This window comes from Pleurodeles waltl, chromosome 2_1, assembly GCF_031143425.1.
Source record: "Pleurodeles waltl isolate 20211129_DDA chromosome 2_1, aPleWal1.hap1.20221129, whole genome shotgun sequence".
NCBI lineage: Eukaryota > Metazoa > Chordata > Amphibia > Caudata > Salamandridae > Pleurodeles > Pleurodeles waltl.
Window position 1 is genome coordinate 279,227,325 of NC_090438.1, and position 24,312 is coordinate 279,251,636.

General features: G+C 41.5%; 1 protein-coding gene across 4 annotated transcripts in view; it reads right to left on the reverse strand.

Annotated features, from left to right (window-relative positions):
- Window positions 1–24,312, reverse strand: part of ATP11C (ATPase phospholipid transporting 11C) — a 589,522-nt gene that overhangs the window by 171,120 nt on the left and 394,090 nt on the right. For all 4 annotated transcript variants that reach the window (XM_069212455.1, XM_069212454.1, XM_069212452.1 and 1 more), the window contains exon 13: window positions 22,812–22,973. In XM_069212455.1, the coding sequence (XP_069068556.1) occupies window positions 22,812–22,973 (162 nt within the window). The remainder of the gene's footprint in view (window positions 1–22,811; window positions 22,974–24,312) is intronic.

Here is a 24,312-nt window from a genome sequence, read left to right on the forward strand (position 1 = left end):
CAGGGCAAACACTGATTTGCATATGGCTGGGTCCAAACTGGGGTGGCATGGTGAGCAAAAGAAAAATGGATTCAACCCAGATCTGTGGCTGGGGGTGAGTGTTTGAAAGGTTTCAGCTCTCCGTCCATAGTTGTTTTGTGTTGCTAAAGTTGCTCGCGTGCTCATTGTGCCACGGATTCAAGCTATGAAGGGTGATACCCTGAAACTGGTCCCAGGATGCTTGTTTGAGGGACAGGGAGGACCTGGCTTGGAAGTTTGTGCTGGACTGTTCCCATGGGGAAGAGGGTCAAGACTGATTTGTATATGGCTGGGTCTAAACTGCGGCAGCATGGTGAGCAAAAGAACAATGGATTAAACCCGGATCTGTGACTGGGGGTGAATGTTTGAAAAGTATCAACACTCTGTCCATCATCCTTTTGTATTGTTGATTTTCTAAAGGTGGCATTTTCGGAATTACAGTTCAAAATCCAATTTCACCATAAGTTGTGATTGTAAATTGTGATTCCAGAGGCACCAAATATGAGTGTCCCATCTCTTCCCAATTGGAAATCACACTTATAAAATGTAATAAGGTAATCCTGATGTTATCCAATGGGAGAGATAGGCCTTATAGTAGTGAAAAACGAATTTAAGAATTTTTCACTACTAGGACATGTAAAACTTAGAAGTACCTGTCCTACATTTAAAATACACTGCACCCTGCCCTTGGGCTGTCTAGGTCCTACCTCAGGGATGACGTGTATGTATTAAAAAAGAAAGGTGTGGACCCAGAAAGAGGGTTAACTTGCCAGGTTGCCATGGCAGGTTAAAAGTGCACACACACAGGCTCTGCAATGGCAGGCCTGAGACATGTTTGAAGGGCTACTAAAGTGGGTGGCACATTCAGTGCTGCAGGTCCACCAGTAGAATTCAATTTACAGGCCCTGGCCACAGGAAGTGCACTTTACTAGGGACTTATAAGTACATTAAATATGCCAATTGTGGATAAGCCAATGTTACCATGTTTTAAACAGAGAGAATGTGCACTTTAGCAGTGGTAAAGTGCCCAGAATCCTAAAGCCAGCAAAGACATGGCCGGCAAAACAAGATGTATGAAGGAAAAAAGTCTGGGGAAACCACACCAAGGATGCCAGGCCTAACAGAAAGTCACAAGCCCATAAACCTGAGGAAGGGCATCTACACAAGGTCTTGGCAGTGGTGTCCATAAAACTCCATGGCACAGATACTCAGAGCCTTTGCATACTTTCTGTCACATGTTAAACCAGCAATGTTTTACAACTCAGCACAAGGAGTTACAGACTGCATTAGAGTAGATGTGGAACTCCAGTGTGGCCCTGTCTCCATAGGATGGGAGGCAACAAGAAGTCCTCACATGAGCGGAAGAGGGTCTGCAGAATATCATTAAAGGAGGAAAGAGCAAGAGGAAGCAATTTGAGTAGCCTAACCGTTACAAAAGTGAAAGTCGGATTCTGTTCCTAAACAAGTACAACAATGGAACAAACCATTCCATTACCCTGTGAGGAGCAATTGATTGGTAGCCAACTTGTAACTCTTCTCTATGGGCCATTTAAATTAAACAAATTGTATGCACACTTGTAAAAAGAACATCAAGCCACAATAACAGTCTCGAGCACATTTACATTATTTAGTTACTGTACTAAAGATCCAAAATCAATGCATCTCTCATCCCTATCTATTTACCATACCACATAACTCCACCATCCAAATACAGTACACACCACACAATTTCACCCCCATACAATTCCACAACTAACAATTTCAATTCAACCCACATAGTTCCACTCCACGCCACATACATCCACTCCAAACAAAAACACATGGGTAAAAGACATTGTCATTTACTACACGAATAGCCCCAACTCTCACAAATATGATACCTATTACATTGCAACTGCTTGTTACATGTGCATTGGAGAGTGTACAGTCCCATGATCCTGAATTTGTGCCTGTGCAGCACTGCCTACTGCCTAGCAGTGACATGCTCTAAAGAATCTCACCTCTGAAACCATGATGTGATTCCTTTGGGACATCTGGAACACATCTGCATTAAATTAGAGTGTCTAAAGTAATGGGGGTTGTAGTATAGTGGAATTTGTGTATTTTATGGTCTTTTTTTATTCTTGTACAGACTTGAGATTATGTATGGGGAGAATATAAAATCGTCCTGAGGAAGGTGAGGAAAGATTGGTGAGAGACCACCAAAACACGTCAACACAATCTGGATAGCTGGACCCATTGGAACTTGCCAAGAATAGATGAGAAATTTTATGAGAAATGTTATGCACGAATAAACTGGCCACTGCATACCTTTATTGGGACAGCAAGAGACGATAGACGGGGGAGGGTGTCTTGGCTCCCATTTTTGTTAGGCCAGAGATTGTACAGAGATCCCTTCTGGGGTCTCTTGAAATTTTTAATTACTGGGTTTTTATATATATTTTTACATATTTTTGAATGGGATTATTTAATAAATAATATTTTCGACATTCCCTTATTAAGATTGATCATTAGACTAAATGGGTGTTTTGAGAAGAGTATTGTGGGGTGTATAGTATATTTCCCCCAGGGGGTAATACTTTTCATATCACTGTGATACGGTAATGTGGCCCCTAGAGTGGGTAGGTTACGTGGGGGGGCCCTCTCTCTCCTTTTTTGTAGTTTTTAGGAAAGGGCAGGGTAGCTTTTAGGGTTTAGGGTGGGGATCGAGGTAGAGTAACGCAGTGGCCAGGTAAGTGGGGCTTGTTTAGGACAGATCGGGTTAGATTTTAGGGTTCAGGGCAGGTGAGGTTGGGGTAGTTTTTAGGACAGGGCGGGGTAGGTTTTAGGGTTCAGGGCGGGGGCGGGCAGGGTGTTGCATCACACAACCATGCATGTCCTTACCACATATACCTTTACTAAGCATGCTTTTACAACAAAATTTGTTGTAAAGGCATGCCTGGTAAAGACGCAGTCGTGGTTCCAACCGCGTTAAGCCATGCATGGTTCTGCCATGCGTGGTTCTGTGATACAACCCAATGGACACTCCTAACTTTTTATTTCTATACTGAGCAACCTAAAATATGAAGCTTTTTAGCATCTGCAGAATTTGAAGAACAAATATTTTATTTAGCATCATGTTTCTTTTAACTATTACGGACCTATAAACACATTCAGGTTTCTTTAGGCTGTTCCCATGCAGTCTGTGTTTTTAATTGAATAATTAACCCTTGGAACTAATCTATACTTACTTTATTTTTGTTACGTTTTCTAATTTGTAGGATTTTTTGCATTTTTGCTATAAATGTTTAGGCAAAAAACAGGTTGTTTTAACTTGGTTTATGGTTGTACAATAAGGGGTTGGATCGAATATTGTATCAGGCAAATACATGTATATTTTATGTGCTTGTTGCCTGCTTTTACTGTGTTTACTCCCATTGCTTAACGTGTACATTGTAACAAAAATAATGATTCGTTTGTCAATTACTTGATTTTGTATTAATACTTGTTTCCTAGTTTACAGGATTATTTGGCCGTGAATAAAATCTTTTATGCTTTAAAAAAATGGGTTTGTTTGAAACTGGTTTATGTTTGTAGGCTTCTGAGTCGGAGAGAAGATTGTAGGTCTGCCTAGATGATGTTTTTATTAGCAGCCAACTCAGGTAGTGTCTCCTGAAGAGCAAGATGTTTGGTGAAAGTGTGTGGGGTGAATGGTGGTTCACACAGGCGGAGAGATAATCTGATGGTGGCTTCTAGGCACATAACTGTTAAACATGTGCACCATAAAGTGTTAGGAAACAGCGCATGCGGTTGAAAGAGATGCACGGTCTTCTCTCCTAGCACTAGAAAAAACGCTGAAATGGTAGAGATTGTAAGTAAAACAAGCATTGGTAAAACCAATTGGTCTCTGCTACGTGAGTTCTACTGGCTTCGTCAATGTGTTTTTATCAATGTAGTACAGCAGCGTAAATGTGGTGAAACATTGGTAAAAGTAAAAAAGAAAAAAAAGAAAAGTGATACACCTGACCGCGTCATAGTGTTTTTTTAAATTTATTTATTTTCAGCTGCTGGACAACATTGTTAAACAAGTTTTTGCAATGTAATGGGTCTCGCATATTTAGAACATGTGTAGAAATTGAAAAAAGATGACTTGGCAAAATAAAAAAAGTTAGATTTAAAAAATAAAACTTTGCAATTTTGTTTGTCCTGCTGGACACATTTTTGCCAGTCACAAGCCTTCTGTTTGCGGGGCAGTAGACGTTTATAAAAAGAACAGTACCTTGTTCATGTCAGGAGCAGCAGACGGGCACTAATTAGTGCTTGATCCCTGCTCCACACAGAAAAAAACAGAAATGATGCCAGGCGTGCCGTGATGAATTACGAGGTTGTAAAGAAGAGTGCGATGCAAACCAACAAATGGCGAGTGACAGGCGGGCTCCAAGCCCTTTACTGAACACAACAGTCTCTCGCAAGCGAGACACATGCGCTAGAGCATGCACTCGCAGATTCGACGCTAAAAAGCGCTGACAAAGCCAATAGATCGTACAAGACCTATTGGCTTTGCCAATGCTTGTTTTTACTCTGGGAATCTCTATTTCAACATATTCCAGTAAGATAGCCCCCGAAGGTCAAAGCATACAATGCAGTGATCTGTGCATAACCTGTATATTTGAGGGTCAAATTACCCGTGGCTGGCACAGAATGCCATTATTATTAAATTAATGCAAGGATACCATTAATAGGTTTATTACTGTGCAATAAGGTACATGAAGCATAGTTAAATCAAAGAGTGCAAACACTGCAGAAAAATGCACAATCTTCCTCCTCATCTTTGCAGTTTCTAGTGATTTATAGAAGAGTGTGTGGTGAGAGTGAGTAAAACAGAGTGTGTAGGCTCTGTATACAGAGAAAGTAAAAGAGACAGTATGCTAATGAGATAGCTTGTCAGATAGCTAGTGAGTTATATTATGCTAGATTTTAATATAGCGCTTTATGCTCAGCTCACCTCAAAAAGATCTGGGAGTAGAAAGTGAGAGAGGTGAGAAGGAGGCACGATAACTGTATGAGTGAAAGAGGAAGGGAAAGACACTCAGGCCCTCATTACAACTTCGGTGGACAGAAATGCCCGTCCACCAAAGCCGTGCAGTCATAAAACCGCCAGTGCGGTGATCAGACCGCAAGGGTTATTAAGAGTTTCCCGCTGGGCCAACGGATGGAAACACAGCTTGCGACCGGCGGCCCAGCGGGAAACAGCCCACAACATTGATGCCGGCTCATAATAAGAGCCGGTGGCAATGTGCCAGTGCGTTGGGTGTAGCAGCACCCATCAGGCTTTTCTTTGTCTGTCAAGCATGGGCTGGCCATGGGGGCCCCTGCACTGCCCATGCCAAGTGCATGGGCCCCGTGGAGCCAACGCACCCTATTTCCGCCAGCTTTTACATGGCAGTGCAACTGTCAACCGGCTTGCAGCGCTGCCCTGGTGCATTGAGACTACCGGCACCACCAGGCCGTCGAAAAAGTGGTTGCGCCGGCGTTCCGACCGTGGCGCTTTTGCCACGGTCATAATGTGGAGGCCAGACCGCCGCATTGGCAGCCGTCCGACTGCCACTGCAAGTCTGGCGGTCCTAGGACCGATGGACTCGTAATTAGGGGTTCAGTGAGAGGGAGGAAAATGAACACCTGGAAAGGGAGAGAGGAGCTGATAGGCAAGCATCATGTAGCCCAGTGTCAGACCGGCGGGATTTGTGTTGTGCAAACATTCAACGGCATAGAGACTGTTGAACAAGGACATAGTATAATATTGGATGAAAAGGGAATAAGCAATGGAAAGAGATCATGTTTAAAGCACATTAATACACAATCGTTCTGTGTAAGTTGAATAAGCACTGTAACTGATGTGCTTTTTCTCTAGCAAATGTGAATGTCATGGGCATATGTATTTATTGAGATGAAACAAGTTTCTTACCTGTAACTGCGATTACCGAACCTTAGTATCTTTCATGCTGTCACCAGCTTGAATCATTCCCTGTCATCAAGTTAAGGGTCCTACAGTCAATTCCAATAGGAGTAGAAAACATTAACAGGCCTGAAAAGCTTTAAAACACTGTGGGCCTCATTTTGACATCGGCTGTAAAAACCGCCTAACGCCATGGCGATGGCCGCCAAAAGACCGTCACCGCAGCTACCAGCTGACCGCCATATTATGACCACAGCCGGATTTCTGCCACAAGAATGGCGGAAATCCAGCTGTGGCCATGCCGGCAGATGGCGGTAAGGTGGTGCTGCTTCCACCAGAAGTGCCACACCAGTAGACTGCCGCCAGCCATATTATGACTATTAATACGGCCTGGTGGTGTTCTGCTGGCTGGCGCTGCTGGCGGTAGCAGTGCCCCATCCTGTTCCCTGCCACAGGACCCCCTGGATCCAGGTAAATCGGGTCTCAGACAGGGGAGGCAGCAGGGGGTGTTGTGTGTGTGTCAATGTTTGTATGTGCGTGGATGCAGGTGTGTGTTGCGTGTGTGTGTCCTTTATGGAGGTGTGAGTGCGTGTATGTTGTGTTATGTGAATGCGTGTCTGCATGTATGTTTGAAAGTGTGTGCAGATGTGTGTGTGAATGGATATATGCATGCGTGTAAGCATGTGGGAATGGGTGTGTGTATGCGTGCATGTGTGCGTGTGTGTGTGTGTGTGAAGGGGGAGTGTGAATGTAGGAGGTGCAGTGGGGGACTGGAGCGGTGGGGGGTGAGGCAGGGGTAACCGGAGAGGAAGGGGGGAGACCCCTATGAGTGAGAGGGAAGGAATTCCATGTCACTAATATAGCCTACCGTCATGGTTTTTGTGGCGTTATCAACGCCACGAAAACCATGGTGGCAGGCGGGGTCATAATCCCGCAGGCGGTACGCCGTGGTGGTCAGAGTGGTACATTGGCAGTAAGTACCGCCAGCCTGATGGTGGTACTTACCGCTACATTAGCACCGACCGCCGGAGTCATAATGATCCCCTGTGTATTTAATTGTAGACTCACCTAATTGAAAAAAATCCCAAATGTTAGTCAGTGGGGTGAATGAGCCCTGAACTCTCGCCCCTAGAGGCCACTATATCTTGATAGCGGAGCTCAAGTGTAAAGATTGTAAAGATTGAATAACAGACCAGCCCCTGACTTGGGAAGAGAGATGGTTGCATATGAACCTACTGATGACACTGGTATTTAGAGGTAAACCATTTGCTTATTTTCTTGCACTAGATCCTTCATAGATTTACAGTCTTGAAAAGAAGCACTAAAAGAAAAATCATCATCAAACAAAAAAAAGAATGTGAGGTGCCAAAGCAGATGCGCCTTATTGGAATAAGGTGCAAAGAACCACCTGACCCACCTCTGATTCTCTCTCAATGTCTGTTTTTAATAGTAGAGTTTTGTGAATAATAGCTGCCTCTTCCATGTGACTGTACTGCAAATGTCAAAAAGCAGAAGCTCTGTGTAAAGGGGTGCTGTCAGTACCATGCGCCTCATGGAATAAGCTGTCAATCTTCCTAAAAAAAAGAGCAGTTGGCGTCGATATGACCGAAACCGATAGCTAGCACGATCCACCTTGTGATCTTCCTTTGAAAAGTAGGCCTATTTCCTGCTGACAAAAAGTCACTAACAGCCTGATTTACACTTTGGTGGACAGGTACTCCATCACATATGTGACGCTATCCTGTACCCCTTAATATGAGGGTGGATTAGGATATAAAGCACTTGTAGTAAGTTGGACAGGGAATCTGTCACATTTGCAACAGAGTAATCCACCCACCAACCACTAAATCAAAACCTTAGTCCTTTGTCTTTACTGCAGTGAAATTCAGGAATCAGTGAATGCCAAGTGAATGCAATAGCCTCTCCCCAAAAGCGGCAGGATTCGGGGCACAACATTTTAATATTATCTGGTTATTTAAAAATTAAATGCACCTTTCCTATGAATTTGTTGTTGGTTCACAGAAACACTGACTTTATGAAATAGAGGGTTTTTGTTTGTGAAAGCCTAAATGACACTGACTTTCAGAGCTAAGAGTGCAAACAATAAGGATACCTTTTAGGGGAGATCTCGCAGGTCTGCTGGATGAGTAGATTCTAATAGATTCTAATAGTTCTTTGTGAGATGGGATAGAACTATATTAAGCTACCACTTGATGGGAGGCAGGTGCATTGGTAGGAAGACCTGACCATCCACCTGAACTCTTTGGTGATTCTGTGGGAGAACGGAAATGCCATCTTAAATGTCCAATAGATCTTAAATATCACTAAGAGATGCAACCCTGCTGAACAGCATTTAGGCAGGACTTTGACAGATGCAACAGATAACCCTGAATTTTGTGTGAATGCAAGGATATTGGGTGAAGACCATACCACAGACACCAACCACTGAATATCATCCCACTCTGCCTGTGCTAGGATCTGTCAACTTTCTATTGGGATGTTTAGGTGTTTAAACCCCAAATATTCAATACCAGGCCGTCAAACTCAGAAATGGTGTGTGGATTTTGACCTATTAGGTGAGGGGGACTTTGATGTGTGCTGAGGGGAATATGAGGCACTTCAACAGATGAAGATAGGCCTGCCACCAATGTTTGCACAGCCATGCAAATGTAGCAGGAATGATGCAGGATGGTTCCTCCTTTGTCTACTGATGGTACAATGGATGAACGTAAAAGGGGAAAAAGTTATGCAAATGTCCCACAGTGGGTAATCTAAGAGGTATCAACCTCCTGTACTGGTTGCCAATGGTGATGGGGTAGAGCTGGCATTTTCCTACTAAACCTACTGATGAAGAGGGCCAGAAGTGGCTTGTTCCATCAGTGAAAAAACTTGTTCAGCTGAGTTTGATTTAATTTGCACTTGTGACAGTCTCCTGTTGACCTGCTAGGTTCATCAACCCGGGTATTTCTGGTATCTGGCTGAAGCTCTCAGTGCGGTGAGAGTTGATTGGCCCAGTTAAAAAGCAGTTGTGTTTTCTCTGACATGACAAAGAACACATTCCTCATTGCTTGTTGACATAGAACATGGAGCTAGAGTTGTTCATCCTTCATATCCTTGGAAGAAACACTTGCAGGCCAAACCTGATTACTCTTAATTATAGAACAAGAGAAGGTGAACTTTTGGAGAAGGGCAACCTGCCTTCAAAGCATTTGTCATCATGACACAATCTAGAGTTTGGACTTGGAACTGGAGGCCTAAGTAATTGTTATGTTTCTCCCAACTACCACGTAAGAACTTTCTTAAAACTGGACATGATCAAAAGCTGGCTCTCTCACGGAGCCTGTGAATTGGATCAACTTTCGGTCCACTTCTTCTTGCACCAGCCTCATCATAAAAACTAGAGGCGGAAGTGATTGCACAACGTTGGTTTTTCTTTTTTGAGGGTTAATCGTACACCAGATGATAAGGTAAGGAAAAACTTAAAGGAAAGACAGCGACTGAAGGTCCTGGGAGAAGATTTAAAATCTTCTAAGTTGATACTTCTTAGAACTAAATTGTGACTAGCCAACACGAATCACACAAACATTTGGTTGGGAATTAAGGGGATATGGATGTATGTGTCTTGTAAGTCCAATGATGTCACAAATTATCCTTATAGAGTGGAATATGTTATTTTGCTTTTATCTGGGGATAGCCTCCAAAGTCCCTTATAGCACCAACAAGATGATTTTGGCTAATGGATCATGTGGTGTTGATGGACCTTCTCCTGCTCTGGGATCTGAGAAGATGTGTCCCCAAACTGGATTAAATCTAAAACCCACCAATCTAATGTAACATTCTCCCACCAATAGGGTGCTGTAAAGAAGTAGTTAGGGAAAAGATGGACATGCTGGTGAGGAGTCAAACTCTCATTGTGGTGTTTTGAGACCTGGATTGGAAGGCTCCTCATATCTAGGAGGCTGCCAGAAGGAAAATCATAGGGGGAATCTGGATTGCGCCTAAGGATTATAAAGATGTTCATAAAATGGCTACTGTGGCTTTGGGTACTGACAGGGATTGTTGCCTCCACTACATGGTAGGTGGCTGTGACCTTGTGTGTCTGCAAAGGACAGATGGAACCAAAGGATCTTGGCATTTTGGTGTCAGTCTTGATGAACTGAATGGAATCTTCAATGTGGTGTCCAAAGAGGGGCTTCTGCAGAGGGTAGTATATCCAGCACCCTATTTTGCACCACTGGGTGAAGGACTCAACTAATCCTGGTAACGAAGGACTGACAGCTGTTAAGAACCAGTACTTGCCATTTCCAGATACCTAATTGACCTCTGAGGAGGTGTGACCCATCTCACATAAAGTTGTGCTTTGCCTCTTCTCTCTTTTCCTCCAAACTGAGGTCCACGTAAGAGGCTTTGCCCATCTCTGTCCATCATACCTAATCAATGCAGCCAGAAAATGTGCAGATTTGATTAAGTTTGCAGCCATGGTATTGACTCACTTCCAGAAGGGGCCTATCCTTCTACCCTCATAGTATGGGAAGAAAGACTGTGGAATGGCACTGGACTACTGCCAACACCACTGAGTCTGTCTTGGGATGTCCCATTAAGCAAACCTGTTTCTTCTCTGGGGCCTTGTTTTCTTTCACTTGATGTAGAACTACCACAGGTAATGGTTGCAGGATTTGCATTTTTTTTCTTTTCATCCTCCCATTTATGTTCCAGCATTGGAATTCAACTTCACCAACCTTGAAAACAAAAAAGCAGTCATGGGGTAAATGGACTCTCCTAGAAACTCTCTAAATGACAGAATTAAACTTTGGGATTTTGATAGGTGGCAAATTCAAAAAGGGGTGTTTTTCTAGCATTTTCAGTTGCTGAAAATGTAGTCTGCCAATTCAACGCACAGGTCTTCTATGCCCTCATCTTCGGCCTCTGCCTTGACATGCTGGGAGAGTGTAACAGGTGGCTGCAGTGGTGACGGTAGAGGAGGTTGCATTGCTGGAAGAGGCTGTTGGGAATCAGGAAAAAAGTAATAAAAGTTTTGCATCCTACCTTGTAAATCCCTAATGAGGACCACCAGGATGTGTGACATCAACAGCTTTTACTACTGAGGTATATGCTTATTGCAAGGGTCATAATCTACCCCACAGTTTGGCTTCTTGTAGTGCACATGGTAAAAATGATCCTCCAGGGTCTAGAGACAATGCAAACCCATTGCCTCATCCTATTTAATTATTGGGTCCTGTTGAGGATCCTGGCCAGGATCTTTATTGTTATTATCATCATCATGTAAGTATTTGATGCTCAACTGTTCCAGGCCAAAAGCTAGCAAATCAGGATCTGTCACGCTTCTATCGCCTTCTGATCCTCCTTCTCCAGATGATATTTTCACTGCTAACATAAAAACTGTGACACACTTGTGGACAATGTAAGAATGGTGAAGGTAAACTATTTCCTTGCTGTCTTGGACACCCTTTTGTGAATCATCGACAAGATGGACATTGATGCTGTTTTCAACGATAATTTGTTAGTGACAGATCATTGATAATTATTGAGGTATCCACAAAATAGTGGTTATCAATGAAGGCAGAAAAGAGGAGGTGACAGTAAACAGGACAGTCATTAACAGGGTAAACTGGGGAGGTATAAGACGAAGGTACCAATGACAAAAGAGTCTTTCACAATATCACTGATGGCATTTGCTCAGATGGAATTCTTCTCTTTTAAAGATAAGCAAATGATTTGTCACTTGGTTCAAGGCATCAAAAACAACTGGAAAGTTTTCTAAGCCAATACCAGAGTAACACAAAAGACATCATGAGGTAAAAACATGTGTCTCGAAAGTAGAGCAGAGCTATCAGGATGTGTAATGGAAACTTGAACTCTGGAGGCCTTCAGAGGGAACCTTAATTCAGGTCACAGTTACTTCAGATGCCTCTTTGGCTGAAGTTTCGGTGCTTTTCAATGAGGTTAATGTGGTATTAAATATTGTTCTATAACCTTTCAAGCAAGTTAACGCTATTTACTGCTATCCTAAAGTACCATAAAACTCCTAACTCAACAATGGGCAATAACTCAAGCATGTGAATCAGTAAATGTTCCAATGCTAAGAAAAGAAAAACAACTCATTTTGAGATCGGCAAGCATTCTATACCACATCAGATCTGAAAAATTCTGAGAATAGTTCAAGAAAGCTTCTGCAAATCGCAAGGCATGATCGATCAGGCAACCAGACTTTATTGCACCTGCTTCAGGCACACTTCAATAATAGATTCAGCACTTTCTCTGATCTGCATTGACCTCAGAACCAATTTTGACTGTGTGGATAGGCATGCCCTTTAGCAGAGAATGCAGATCAAGTTCTCTGAATTAAGCAGGTGAGTGCTGTATGACAACTCCATATAGACAAACAGCTTTGGGCTAAAGGGCGAGTGTATACCAAGCATCACAATAAAAACTTGTATCAGGCAAAGATGCGTCTTATCTCTGCTGCTTTGTAACTTGCTCATCAATGAAGTTGGGAATCATCTACAGCTGATACATCTGGATGCTCCAAATAGGGGGAGTTAAAACACCGATCCTACTATTCGCTGACAATGCTGTACTGCTGTCTAGCACAAAACTTTCCGTGCACAAGCTGCTGAAGGGCTTCAAATACTTGCTAGCAGACGATATTCATGAAGAATGTCTCCAAGACAAAGTACATGTTGGTCAACGCAGGGCGCAGCTTCAAAAGTGCATTTAAAGTATACAACAGCCCGCTGGATGAAGTCAATTTTTATGATTACTTAGGCATAAGATTTGATGCAGACCTATCATGGGCACAAAAAAAAAGTCTACAAGTGAAGCCAGTCTTTCCCAACATGCTAATGCTGGCCTGCCATTTAGTGCCAAATGTGGGTGATGATTAATTAAACCTGCCCTGCAGGCCTGGAAAAGGTAAACCACAGTATCGGGGTCGAACACTGTGGATGTTATAAATGCCCTGGCCTTCAGAAACTTGAAAAAACAATTTTTGTGCCACCTACTACAGCTTGGCCTGGGGACTCCAATGGCTGCCCTAATGAACAAATTGGGCATGAGTAATACTGAAGCTGTTGCTGCACTTAAACCCTTTTTGCACTGAGACAGAATACGTAGCAAACATTGCATCTTACCTCAAATCTGTCCCTGAAATCTGGCAAAATAGCAATTTAAACAGATTCAAAAGATTCTATGCTTGAACCATACTGCAAGGTCCTTAATACAGGATGTCCGAATTTTTTGAGTAACACAGGGACAACGAATTCTCCTAGAAGTAATTAAATATTCATAGACAATACGTGTCTTTATCTTACAGGGAGGTAAGCTCTTTCTATTGTTCCAGGAAATAAAATCTTCCCAGGGCATTGACAAGTACCTGGATCGGCCTTTTACTAGAATAAAGGGAGCTTTATTTGAAAGTTCAGGTTAGGCCTACTGCCTGTAAATACTTTCACGAGGGAGGAATTGGTTGAACAAGAATCAGTCTACTGTCTGCAACTGCATTCAAGGTGGTAACGAAAGGCCACTTAAAAAAAAAAACACAATATAAGGTACTGCAAAGATTCTATTATTTATGTCAACAGATTGACAGTGAATGTATTTTTGATCCAGTAGAATCTTACTGGAAAGTTACATGCTTGCAAGTGCACGCCTAGACTAAACACCTGATCACATTTGCTTGCGGTATCAACTGTAAATTTGATTTTAGCTCTCCAGGTACGAGCTACAGTCTGCGGTTACAGTATACAGCCATTATGTTGTCCTTTGAGACATCTCATTACTGTGAAAATGTCACTGTGGATTACTAGCAGGACAAGGCATGAAGCACGTATTCTATGTTCATGAAACAAACCAATGGCACTCATTGTAAGAGCTTAAATTGTTTTAATGTTTAATGAGCTAATTGCAGTGGCAGCCGCAGCATACGTCAAGGGGGGACCAACGACGGGGGCAAAAGAAAGCACTTACCATCTCCCTTGCGCCACCACCTCCAGCCACCGCCTCCAGCTGCCTTTGCTGGGACACCAGCACAGGCTCCCCAGCAATCCTGGTGTTGCTTACATGCTAAACATAGCATGTAAGCAGCGTCAGTATTGGTCTGAGTGGCTCGGAGTGCCACTCAGAGACAATCCTGGGGTCTGTGCTGTTCATACAGCCGGGTTGGAGAAACCTAAGTGTGCACTCAGACTAAGTGCGCTCTCCCCTCCTCCCACCTCCGTGGCCCAGCCCCAGCCCTCCCTACACACTCTGCTGGCAGAGCCAGCAGATGAAAAATGATGAAAAATAAAACGATAGCAAGCTATTTTTTGTTTTTCATCTGCTGGCTCAGCCATGGTGGCAACGCCCTCCGCCACTGCGGAGGTGCTGCCCCTGACTAATTGGGAAATTTGAACTCTCCTAAATGCAAGCAATGGTCTAGAAGTACAGCATATTTCGGGAAATTTCTGATTATGCAGGGCTGCACTTTAGAAGAGAAGCAAGGTAAGTTATTTGCCCAGTAGGCCCGTTTAATGTATGAACTCATGGACTGACTGTATACTTGGGTTTATATATTAAAGTCTACTGGGATCCGAGGGTTACTGGGTTTTGGAGTCAGGAGGCGCTGAGATGCAGGATCAGTAATTTGGGACCAGAGGGACTAGAATTGTAAGCCCAATTAAAACGTTCCTAAAAGGTGAAACAGGGGAGCATTCATTAAATTGTAAACCCTAAACACAAGCGTTACAATTTTAAAGATGCTCACTAAACTATCATCGTAATCATTATTTTGGCAAATAAGTAATCATATCTAAAAATATCCAATAGCCACAGCAATTATAAGCTGACTGCTCAATGTCAGATACAAATTAACAGCTGCAGTTGAAATACCCCACATTTCACATCTCTTGTGTGGTAGGTTACTCAAATACCTTTCTTTTTACTGTTATTTGGAATATTTTCTTCAGCACACAAGGACTTCATACTGCTGTAGTCTCAGAGTATGTAAAGACATCTAAGCATCAACTAACACGCTGTAAGAGAAAGTAGCGCCTTTTTAAATGTGTTTTGTGTCTTCATCCATGGTGTCTATGCAGGCACGTTCGAAGTATAGTGGAGGAGGCAACTGAGGCACTTACAGAACCTCAAGTTTTGATATGAAGTCTACTGCTTCGGTCTGTGATAGCTGCCTCCTGATGTGTGTATTTTAGCCATCGCTTCATTGAGTTGCCTTGAGTTGTTTGCCTTCACTTGTGTCACCATGGTAGCACATGCCTAGCTGGCACTGGGAAGGCAGCACTCACTATTGTAATTCCAGTCCTTGAATAGTTTGGACACATTTTAACATTTCCAAAATATTATAAAGGAGCATATACTTTTTGTAGATCAGTAGCACCACACTATCCTGTCTGCTAATGAGTGACAGCACAGCTGAAGAAAAACAAATAGGAATGCCCTTCTTTGGTTCCTCGATCGAGGTTGGCACATAATTCCTGCTGTATCTTCCCTCATTCTTGGCTTCCTCTAGTGCTCTCCCTTGCCTGTGGTTATCTTCCTGTCACCTTTGGGTCTGTAGAGAGTAGTGACTCAGCCCATGCATTTTGGCCTTACTTTCTAACAACTATGGATGACTAGGCTTCAACAGCCCTAAGAAAAGCGCATCCATGCTTGGTTGGGGAATAGCCCCAGTCACCACCAGGCAGGTACTTGTCAGTCCAACCCTTCTGTCTGGGAACCAGAAAACTAGTAGTTCTGACATGTAATAGACATTTCCACCACTCTATGGAGTGACTTCCTCCTATGTAGTGGCCTCCATCCTTTGGAGTGGCCAAACTCAATTCAGCAGGGGTTCTCAAACTAGGATCCATCAACTACTGGGGGGCTGTAACGCCTACTCAGAAAGTTCACAGCTATTTAGAAAATTAAATAACATTAGAAGATTAATAAAGTACATATACATAAAAAGCAAAGTTAAAATTGTTAAAGGCTCTGTAAATGTGAAGGAATTTTTAATTGAAGGCTAAAAATTATGTTGGTATCCTTCACTTGAATTGCAGGAGCAGCAAAATCACAGCAGATGGAATCTATTATGCAAGTTTGGTAGCTGCAACTCAAGCACTGAAATTCTTTGATAAAAAGAGAGCTTGCATTAGGAGCATAAACGGCAGTGATATGACAGCCTAGCATATCCCCATATCTTTTATAACTAAAATTCAATTTTGAAAAATTCCAACCTTCCATTAAATGGAACATCTCACTTTTTATAATTTTTAGTTTGTGAATTAAACCATTTGTGTGTTTAATTGATGTATGTTTGTAATTTTTGTATTGCTTTGAGGTTCAAATTATGGAAACTGCTGAAGCAGAGGGGCCCCAACTGCCAGTAGTGATTCAGTGGAGGTCCACAGAAGTCAAAAGATTAAGAAACTCTGCCAAATAACACTGAACACCAGTATTAATGGTCCTCACAAGGTAGGGCCTCTGGAAGTCATAGCAGAGACATAGCAATGCCAACATGCGCACACTGGGTCCAGAGTATTCCCACAAGGCCAAGTATCTACACCCTGCTACCTGTCAAATCCTTCGAACAAGGGATCTGTATATTTATATATTATCCCTCAGCTATCCAAACAAGCAAAGGTTGAGCTAGGTTCACCTTGGAAAGACACTGGTTAATTTTTGTTTATGAATACGTTGCAACACAGAAATATCTTCAACAGAGCTTTGTTGCTAAAGTAATGCTTTATTGTAAACCAGATGGCTCCACGCAGTCCTTCCCCACGAGTTAGCCGCCTCAACTGCCAGTGAGTGGAATTTTCGCGTTGAACCTCTTAACAAGAGTCTTACAATGAATCTCCCTTCTTTGCAAACAACAGAAAAAATAAAAATAATCCAGAAACAATATGAATAAACCACTTATTGATGTAAGAGCAGCAATAAAACCTTCTGAACTTAACACGACATAAAATATAAACTAAAGTACTTATATACAACTATTAATTGCAATTACATCAAAAAATCTCTCAAATGCCCAGGAATCTAGTGATTTCTTTGACTTCTCCTTGGTTCCCTTGTTTCAATTCCAGGGACTGTGTCAATTCGTTCCATTCGTCCATTTTCACTCATTCCTTCTTTCCCACACATTCTCTCTTCTCCACACCTATCTGGACTTCCCCTACTACCATTGTTTTGTGAAAGTGCCCTGTCATCCATTAATATATAACTACTACACGCCTATCATCCTCTTCAACATTGACAGAATTTGCATTACCATACCATTCCACTTTCCTCAAATTCAATTTGCATTCTCCAAAACTACAAAGAACCAATGCACTTCCTTCACTTTGAAAGGACCACAGATTTTTTTTCCGTCCCTTGTCCACCTGCTAGTTTTGAACTTGACATAATCTCCTTTCTGAATTGTTCTACACCTATTTCCACAACCATTCATAGGAGTACTACTACTGCCTTGAATTTCCTCATCAACTTCCCGCTCAGTATCCAAAAGATTTCTCATCCATGCCGGGAAAACTTAAGTCCCCGCTTTCCTTCCTCTAATCAACTGGAAAAGGCACTTTCCGTGTTACACTATTTTTTGTAGTATCCTAGGCCCATACTAGATTTCAAACTGTGGATTTGATACAAATGCCATTTGTCACTGTCATCTGAATTGCTCCTTTTACCATGCGGTTGGCCCTCTCAACAATACCATTAGTCCGTAGGTTGTAAAGACTGGTACAGGAGTGTCTGACACCAATTTTATTTAGATAATTTCTCATTTCTTCAGACACCAAATGTGTCCAATTATCGGTTATAATTGTATTGGGGTATCCCTCTTCTTTAAAAATCTCTTTCAAGGTTATTATGGTAGATCTGGTGGTAATTTCTCTCATAAACCTCACAACCAGCCATTTTGAACTTGCATCCACCATGACAAAAGCAAATTTCAACTCTCCACTTACACACCATAGTGGACCAATGAAGTCCATGCAAACACTATGCCACACCTTCCCGGAATCTTTAATGACATCACCAATTGTTTGATTGCTCAACTTTAATCTCTTCTTGCTGTCTTTAAAATCCTTACAATTTTCTACCCATTCTTCCACATCTCCATCCATTCCTGGCCACCAAAAATGTTCTCTTAACCTTCTTTTTGTCAAACTTTGTCCCATGTATCCCTCATGTGTTAACTTAATATCATACACACACAAATTGGGGGAATACATTTATCTCCTCTCATTAGTACCTCACTCCCAACAATCAATAACTCATCCAATACCTTTGAATACAGGCGTACAGGTGCACTACCTGAACTTTCTCTTTTGCTACCATATTTCACCGAAGCTGCCACTTCTATCAAAGTAACATCCTCCTTCATTCCTAGTTGCCACTCTTCTCTAGATACAGCACCTTGAACACATTCAAGAATATCTTCTATACTTTCTACCGCACTTTCTCCCTCACATTTACCCAGATTTGTTTTTTCTATTTCTTGCCACTCAACAGGCATAAGTGACAAGCAATCTGCTTGAACATTGCGCCACCCCTGGAATATATTCCACTGTATACGTAAATAAGACGAGCAGCTAATCTTGCCAGTCTTGCATAACCTTTTCCTGCTCCACCTAGTGTGAATACTTTAAGCAAAGGCTTGTGGTCTGTGCGTATTGTTATGGGTACAACCCAAATGTATAAACAAAAATATTCCAACGCCCATGCAGCAGCTAAAGCTTCTCTCTCGATAACAGAGTAATTTATTTCACTAGAGGTGATAGACCTTGACGCAAATGCCACCATTCTCTCCTCTCCAGTATTGGATTGAGTCAAAACCGCCCCCACACCTACAGCATTTGCATCTACTATGATGATAGTTTTAAGTCTTACATCAAATGAGGTTAAAACTTTAGCATTACACAATTCATCTTTTATGGTATTAAAGCTCAACATTTGTTTCTCACCCCACACAAAACTACTATTTTTTTAACAACTTCTTTAAAATTTGAGTTTTGTCTGCAAGGTTGTGTAATATTCAATAAGACCCATAAATGATCTTAACTGATCCTTATTACTTGGAACTTGGGCATCTTTAATAGATTTCAACAAGTCTTTCTTTGGTTTTACTCCCTCCTTTGAGAGTGTATAACCTAGATACTCAATTTCTTTTACCAAAAAATTAAATTTTTGTTTCCTGAGTGTTAAACCTGCAGCTATGAATCTATCCAAGACCTGTTTCAATGCAACATTATGACTTTCTATGGTTTCTCCAAATACCAAGATATCGTCCTAAATATATAGGACATTGCTCACATCCTTGAAAATATCCGCCATCATTCTCTGAAAAACACTTGCAGCTGATGATAACCGGAAAGGCATCCTGTTAAATTGAAATATACCTTCCGTAGTTTTTTTGATTCCTGGTGTAATTTGATTTGGAGATACACTATCTTCAAGCCAAGTTTACTAAAAAAAAAAAAGTCTACCCTTAAGCAATATCATCATTTCATTGATATTCAGTAGTGGAAAACTGTCAGTTACTACTCTACAATTCACACTGCGTAAGGCCACACAAAATCAGACTGCCATCAGATTTTTTTGTAATAAGAACTAGAGAAATCCATTCAGAACTTTTCACGGGCTCAATAATCCCCTTGGACACCATATCTTTGATTATGTTCTTCACCTCTCCTCTCACAACCACTGGTACTTTCCTTAGAGTATGTTGTACAGGTACTGCATCTTTTTGTACTACTATTTTATGCACATAGCCTTTTAATTCACCAAGATCCTCAGAAAACACATCTTTTGCTCCATCAAGGACCTCTTTAATAGCCATTTCTTCAATAACTATAACCTGGTTAGGAGTTCTGGGATTAATAACAATGTGAAGATCATACTGATGTTGCCAACCTACAATTAGAGGTCCAGATTCTGCTACATAGATTTTCCCTACCACAGACCTACCATGAAATTCTATTCTTGCTATCATGTACCCAATTAAGTCAATTTTTTCTTCTTGGTAACCACCAAGGTTTATGTCTTTCGGCAATAAGCAAACTTCAGGCTATTCACGTCTTAACATGCTCCTAGGTATAATAGTATATAAAGAATCTGAATCAACCTTGAGTTGTACAACTTTTTCTTTGATTACAAAATTAGTTTTTGGTCTAACTAATCTTCCTGCGACAGAGTGTGAATCTTCCACATACAAAATTGTGTCTTCTCCATCGTACCCTGCACAATTGCCAGAGTTGTGTTCTTCTTGTACAATTGACACCTTCAATTGGGCATAGGCTCTACATACTCTTGCAAAATGTCCTTTATGCCCACATTTCTCACAATCTTTTCCTATGGCACTACACCCTCTGAAATCTGCATTGTGGAAACTATTGCTGCATCTGAAACATGCTTTACTGCTAGACTTGTAACCACTCGTTGACTTGTTTACCAGACTGCGTCCCATGGAAGGTGGAATCTCAGAGGACTATTTCTCTCTACAAATGTAACTTTTTTGCTTATGTCTTTTTCTCCCATATCCTTGATGTAAAATTCTGATTGCTCCACCATCTTAGCAATTTCTAGAGCATCTTTAAGTGTTGGATTTTTCGTTGCCCATAACCTTTCCTGTGTCTTCTTGCTTTTGCACTTTACAATAAATTGATCATGAATTAGTTTGGCAGTCATCCCACCAAACTGACATTTAGTGGACAACTTTCTCAATCCAGATACAAAATCATCAATAGATTCTTCCATCTTCTGTGGTTGCATGTAAAACTTGTATTTACACATTGCTACATTGGTATCTTTCGCAAACCTTTTTTTAGTCTTAATTCTGCTTCTTTGTAGACATCTTCAATCTGAGTTCTATCATCATTGGTGGCAACTGGTAAGTATCTGAACACATGTTGGCCTTCTTTACCCGATACACTCAACAAAATAGCTTTTTTACATGTAGGTCTGAAGCTATGACCATCTAGTGCCTCTAGATAATTTTCAAACATGTCAAACCACTCCTCCCATTCAATTGGTGGTGCACCAATATCTTTCAAAAACACTGGTGGTGGAATTATAGCTGAGGTGTTCATTTTTGTTTGTTTGTATAGTTTCACAATACAATCAAACAAATTGAGAAAATACATTTACAGGATTCCCTCCATTTATAATATGGTAGGATGATTGGACTATAGTCTTTTCTCAATTTTGATTATACAAGCCAGCCAGCAACTTGTCCCTTCACTCTGTTGATTATGTCTTCATAGAGTGCAAAGAATTCTCTCAGCCTGCACTGCATAAAACGTGTTCACTCGGTTTGCACTGCCTGAGGCAACCTGAACTAAAGGTACTGTCAGGTTTCCTTTTTTCTTTTTCTGAATAGTGGTACGCATTTCCAGAGTAACGTATTGCGTGCATTTATATCAGCACGAATGCAAGCTGGCCTGAACTGTTGTCCCAGTAACAGACGACGCGCATTTGAAGCAGCGCGAGTGACAGCCTTGACAAAAGCGCGTGCGCGTATATAATTTTATTACAGTTTTACAATTTTACGGCTCGCAACCCCGATTACCCTCTGGCTGTATAAGTCGAAAAAAAAACAGCCCATTGCCCAGAAACATTCACTTTACGCTTAGAGACGTGCAGGTAGAAAATTCTACTGTACATATATCGATTCGCTTACGATGAACGTAGGTTCTTTGGACCGCCCACCGTCTTTGAGAGTGAACTGGTGACTCGTCGTCAAATAAGTTTTGCAATGCAGAAATATCTCCAACAGTACTTTGTTGCTAAAGTTTGGCTTTATTGTAAACCAGATGACTCCATGCAGTCCTTCCCCACCAGCTAGCCGCATCAACTGTCGGTGAGTGGAATTTCTGCACTAAACCTCTTAACAAGATTCTTACAATGAGCCTTCTAACATTCTTTAATACAATATAACAGAATACTTAAATCCAGGAGCTAAGGGAGTTTAGATATAATCCGCTAGGCTTTGACCTCTACTTCCACTTCAAACTTCCACCTCTACCAGGCCACTGACTTGCTCAATACCATGTATCTCTATTTTTTTGAGTCTACTGCTCCACAATTTCTCATTTCAGTATCACTTTTCCATACTCTCCTCCATTTTAACTGAAGTTTATACGCTATAATGCAATGCAGAGCCCAGTACCTCAAAAACCTAAACATATATATCTAAAGAATGTGTTCCTCCCTCTTCTGTCCCCATTCAAAAAAAGTACCAGACCAATTGTTATATATGGAGGCAATAACTAGGGAGATCTTCTTTCTGGACTTTCGAACCAATGCAGTACTGTTCATATTTCCTCCTACGCTCCTCCATATTCCCCCTACGCTATCCACATCATCAATCTCCATGCAACATCTAGGCATCAGATGATTCCTGCTTAAGAACTTTTTTTCTTCAAAACGACAAAAAGTAGAAGTTGATACAAGTGAAACAAACATGGGAGCGAAAGACTCAAAAGGAGTTTGTTTAACGGTGTAAGACTACAAAGATGATCTACTGCTTATTCATCTTTACCCTGCCCGATCTTTGTACAAGATCTGTTCATCAAGGGGGGAAGGATGTATAGCAAAAGAGGCACAAACATATTTCAGGCATACAGTACCATCTTAGGGAGTTCATTTCACTGCAGACATTGAGATTAGGTCAAGCTGATGTGCAGGTTTCTCCCTATGTTATAAAGAATATAAGCTACACATATCAATTTAGACATTTACAGTTTGTACACAAACTGTAACGAGCGCCGGAATTCAATTCACTTCATTGAGTCAAAGGTGCACTTGTAGAAATTTCTCTTTCAAATGCCTACAAATTCCAACAAAAATGCATCGCACACACATTTACCTTCTGATCTTTTCTATAAAATCCAATTTGTCCATCAACGTCTAGAAATCCGTCAGCTTCTGAAAACTGCTGGTTATATTTGAGTCCATCAATGCAACACTCAATGAACTCCATGCTGTTTTCTGTAAGGGTTCCTGTTTTATCTGTAAATACATATTCCACCTTGGGAAAAATGGAAAATTAAACAATATTAACTTACGCAATTCTGACTAGAGATGCCTTTATAAGAAAGGTATTCTGTGGCCAAAAGTTGTTTAAAGATTTGCTTGTTGAACAAACATAGGTATTTACCGGACCATAAACACATTTTTGAAGGTTGCACTATACCCCCCTCAGATCCCCCATCTAATAAATGCCACGAAAGGCCTAGCAATCCCAATGAGAATGTTAATACTCAAACTACATTGCCAGGTAGTGACTGCGCTGCTCAGAAATAAACCCTTGTGTGATCACGTCATGAGACTTGATTGCAAAGAGGGCAGAGCGAGCTGTGTTTACTGAATTCCTTAAAACATTATTACCAAGAAGATGTCTGGAAGCAGTGAGCATTTCAAGATGAGAGGACAGTGGATGAGAAAAACGTCCTGAGAAAAAGTTATCCGTCAGAAAAATGCAATTACTGTTGAGTATTCTAACTGCCCCCTACATACTGCAGGTTCATTATCTTAGAAAAACTCTACTAAGGTGCAGTGGCAATCTAAAAAGTCCAGACTAATTATTATATTATAGTATTATAGTTAGGATCGCGTTTCCATAGTAAATGCCTTTTTTGTGTTGCTAATAACTTTGGAGCCGTTTGACGAATCTCCACAATACTTTCCAAAAAAGCTGCTTTTTGTCTAGTTAGTGAATGGTAATTTTTGGGGTGGTCCGTCAAGCAACGGCTGTGTAAAAGGGGTCCAAAAACAAGATTCGTTAGTTTAGTAAAACTCTACTAGGGTGTGGTGGATAACTAAAATGTTTAGAGGTTTGAGAGTTATATTGTAATCAATGCACTGTGAAAGTCTTTTTAAGTCTGGTGTTAGCCAAGCCGTTTTGGTTTTAGTAAAATTATATATATTATTAAAAATGTATATATTTCTATATTAGTGATGTGTGCCCCAGGGCCAAAGCCTATAAAAAAGGGGTGGGGGTCAAGCCCCGGGGCATTCACTAAACACATCCTGGAGGCTGTCTGGGGAGCCCCAGTGCCCTTGTGGCTCCAGTTAGCATTGTTCCCACCCACAGGGAGGAGCTAGTTATGCTGTTCTCTTCAGACAGGGGCAATACGGGTTCTGTTTCCCTGCCGGCATCAGTGCAGGCAGAGCAACAGATCACAAGTCTGCTCCCAGCCAACAGGGGTGTTTTTAAAGCCCCGTCTGCTGGGAGCAGACTTTATGCCTGATTTAGATTTTGGCAGCGGGGATATCCCGTCTGCCATATGACAAGCCCCTTATATTCAATGGAGATCGTAATCCGGAAGACGGGATATCCGTATTGTTTGTGATGGAGTATTCCATCC